This window comes from Halyomorpha halys, unplaced genomic scaffold (genome assembly GCF_000696795.3).
Source record: "Halyomorpha halys isolate HHAL.00 unplaced genomic scaffold, Hhal_1.1 Scaffold398.1, whole genome shotgun sequence".
In the NCBI taxonomy this organism is placed as follows: Eukaryota; Metazoa; Arthropoda; class Insecta; order Hemiptera; family Pentatomidae; genus Halyomorpha; species Halyomorpha halys.
The window spans coordinates 2,705-6,649 of record NW_027109697.1 but is presented as its reverse complement, the minus strand read 5'-3'; the positions used below and the strand labels follow the sequence as shown (position 1 = coordinate 6,649).

Here is a 3,945-nt window from a genome sequence, read left to right as displayed (position 1 = left end):
ATTTATATTTGAAAATTATTTTATCATTATATTCTTAGTATAATAATAATTACAAAACTTTTCAATATTAAATCCACTTTACAGATATATAGTATGCGGTTTCGTATAGAGTATATACAATTTCTAAATAAACTCCTCTTGCATACGGCTGCTATGGAAGAGATAATAAAAAAAACAAAACAAGCAATATAATAAATCAGTAATATGACACACTAGTAACATAATGAATTAGTAATACAATATAAGAGTAATAAAATATAATAGATTTAATGAAGACTTACCATGTAGGGTAATTTAGCAACCGTAAAGGCAGCGTAGTACGGAAACAGCCGGTACCATTGGTTGAAGTGTTCTCTCTTCAACAACTTCACCTCGAACGGATCTATAACAATTATAAATCGATTATAGGACACATTTTTCGAATTATTCTATTGAATTATTAAATAAATCAGATTGGCAAACAATTGTATATCTTTGAACAATAAATTTAAGTTCAAAATTGGAGTTCTATCAATGGGTAGATTCTCCACATGTTTGTATAATGTCACTATATCACCTAGAGCAAATTTACTTGTTTTATATATTTTTATATAGTTGTAAATAACAATACATAAATTATTTAAAAAAAAAAAATCCCCACCATAATAGACATGACAAAAATCAGAAGGATCTTAGAAGCGATTCACATAACAAAATATCATTAATAATGTAAACTAAAAATCTGACACGAAAACTTAAATGCAGACATAATAAATATTCTATAGATGGAATCAGTAAAAATATTTAAAAATAAAATTCTCCAATTAAAAACTATAATATTCAACCTGAATAGCTAAATTTATTAACTATAGACGTAAGAACAGGGAGGTAGGCAAACGGAACAGAAGCATATCGATATGTCCAAAGAGACAATATCTTGAAAAATTTAACATTGATTTGTGCTAAAAGGGCTGATGAATGTATCAACAATGAATTATATTGTTCAAATTATGTTGTGTTACAATATTTAATTATGTTACCATTAAACGAAATTTTGAAAAATAATTAGATGTATTTAACAATAAGGTAAATTAAGTGTATGTTTTAATTATATACATAAATTGTTGATGAATATTAAATTAAATGTTACAATCGTACTAGAAGTTGGAGAAACATCCCGAAATAATAACCATCGAAAAAATAAACATTCGTACAATGATAATATTCTAAAGAAAGTTTAATTTCATCTCAACATCTTCAATAGGGGTATTCATAATCTTTAGTTTAACACGTTAAAGCGTGTTAGATGGAGAAATATTTCCTTCGTTTACCTTGTTAAAATGATATAACATATAACATGGTTGAGAGTCTGTTACTAGGTCTGTTAAATGGAGAATGACATCACGAAACAGACCAGCTGAGCTCGTCACCGTTTTATTTGTTGTCGTGTTGGGGTACTTGCTCGTAGTTTTTGTTTTCATTGTGTTACTATTGCTTTGGACGTTTTTAAGCAAGACACTCAGTATCCAAACTTTCATATAACTACCACTTTTCACTCACTTTAGGGATGTTGTAATAAATTACTTTAATTATAACTTAGAAGTTTTTATGGGCGTTGATGACTGTTAGGTTTTACACCTTTTAGCCCTAACAATAACAACTTAGAAGTGAACAATAACATGAAGTTTTCGAAAGAAAGGTTACTAACCAAGTTGCTAAGAAAATTTGCCAGGAGCTCTCATACATTTAACATTACATTAAATAGGGCTGCTCACGATCCTATACTTATATCATTTAATAGGGGTATTCATGATGTTGTGTTAAATGTTAAATGCATAAGAGCCCCTAGCGGATTTTATCAGCAACTTGTTGTATAAGCCTTTATGTTTATAACCTTCCTTCCAGAGCCTCATGTTATTGTTTACTTCAGTTTTGATTTAAGTAATTAATTACAACATGCCTAGAGTGAGTGAAAAGTGGAATTTGTGTGAAAGTTTAGCTTATGAAATGAAATGAAAAAATAACTTTATTCTGGCACATATGTCCCCTAAGAATAATTACATGGTTCATATAGTAAGATTTTTTTCTGGGGAGCGTTTACAAATTTTCAGATAGTAGAATGAAATGACATTGTTTTTTTTACTGTTTTTTTTCTCAAATGTATCATTAAAATTATCCATTCTGGTTTAATAACAGGGATATGAATACCACAAACACACGAAAGAACTGAGCTGTCATTACAACAAAAATGGCGGCGATCTCAACTGGTCTATTGTGTGACGTCATTCTCCATTTAACAGACCAAGTAACAGACTCTCAGTCATGTTAAATGTTATTTCGTTTTACCACGTTAAAAGAAGGCAATTTTTTTCGATTTAACATGAGTTTTTCCATTTAACACGCTTTAACATGTTAAACCAAAGATCATGAATACCCCTAATATAGTAAATCATTTTACATTTAACACAACATCATGAATACCCCTAATATATTAAGAACAAAACCTTTCTAGGAAATAAATTAAAGAATAAATGAAAATTTTTTTTTTTATTGAATGATAAATATTAGTTATATATTAGTTAATATCGATTAATCGAATCATTATACTCACAATATAGAATGGGAACCATAAGCTGCGTGTAAGTGACAAATAGGATGACCCCCATGCAGAACTTCATCTGGTTGAAGAATTCAGTTCCATCTACAGCCTTGTCATGGAACATGAGTCCCATAGCCAATCCACACCCCAAATGGTGGTAGAACTGGATTTGAAGACCCACCTATTGGGCGTGAGTAAATATTTTCATTTTATTTTATTTATTTATTGAAATTTACAACTATAAAAAAACAAAAAAAAATAAGTAAATTTGAAAAATGTTTCGAACACTTGATAGTCTTGGTAAGGAGATCACCTTAACTTCAAATATTAATTTAAATTAGATGGTCCCGTGGCTATCTTATTTTCAGATGCCACAGGGGATTATCAGGGATTGATAAAGATAAGAGATTAAGAACTAATGGGTTAGGAGTTTTGAATGAAAGGATGCATATCTATTTCGGGCCAAATCTGCAACGAAAGGGATGTTAAGGTCTTTATGGATGATTATTTGTGAAGTAATAAGGAACATCAAGGATTTTGGAATTTAATTACAGCCAGATTGGAGCCTAGGTCCTCGTTAGGAGTTAATAACACAGCGCCGTACCACTGATGGTTTTATTTGTGACATAAGTACATCTCTCTTACTTTTTTACATTATTTTAGTTATTTGTATCTTTTTTTAGCCCTAAAGAAGCCCTGCAAAGTGGGGCGAAACGTTAGCTCATAAAATACATAGATTTATATATAAAATTAACATGTTTTACGAATATGTAAGCGAGCATCGGCTGGAAAAAATTCTTAACACAACAAAAACAGGTCTAAGACTTTCTTTAATTCAACTCAAATACCGAAGTAACTTAATTTTTTTTTTTATTTGGGAAGAATTACCATATCTCAGTGTTCATAGTAATAAGCAATAAATAACTATAAAATAATGTTATAACTAATTCTCTTTTTCTGTTTTTAATTATATGGCAAATACTCGTACCTTATTCCTCCGCGCTTGGAGTAGGATCCTGGACAAGATTGCGGTGAACTGGATCCAGAAGGAGGCACAGACCCTCACTCCTAGGAGGTCTTCACAGTCCACTCTGTCGTACTCCTCCTGAGGTTCGCCCTTGTTACCGTTGGTCAGAGCGAGGCCGTTCGGTGTAGGGCCTGAAGGGAAGGATGCGATATGTTTGTTAGGCATTGCAGTAACGTAATTTGTTATTTAGCCACTAGTTTTAAATTTATGCTCTAGTATCTCTAGTATGATCCATAAAAGTGAATTATAAACAAATAAAAATGTATTTATTATATCTTACCCATTGGCAATAAGTTAGATAAATATGTTTTCGATTAGTTGACATGCGCCTCCATGAAAC

General features: G+C 30.9%; 1 protein-coding gene across 1 annotated transcript in view; it reads right to left on the bottom strand.

The window, feature by feature from the left end:
* The window catches only part of LOC106682254 (ATP-binding cassette subfamily G member 4), a gene marked incomplete at its 5' end in the record, with an annotated part of 20,880 nt that extends 17,144 nt beyond the window's left edge, over positions 1–3,736 (bottom strand). Inside the window, 3 exon segments of the mRNA XM_067047865.1 lie at positions 282–382; positions 2,591–2,759; positions 3,567–3,736. Of these exon segments, the coding sequence (XP_066903966.1) occupies positions 282–382; positions 2,591–2,759; positions 3,567–3,736 (440 nt within the window).
* Positions 3,737–3,945: the final 209 nt, after the last annotated feature.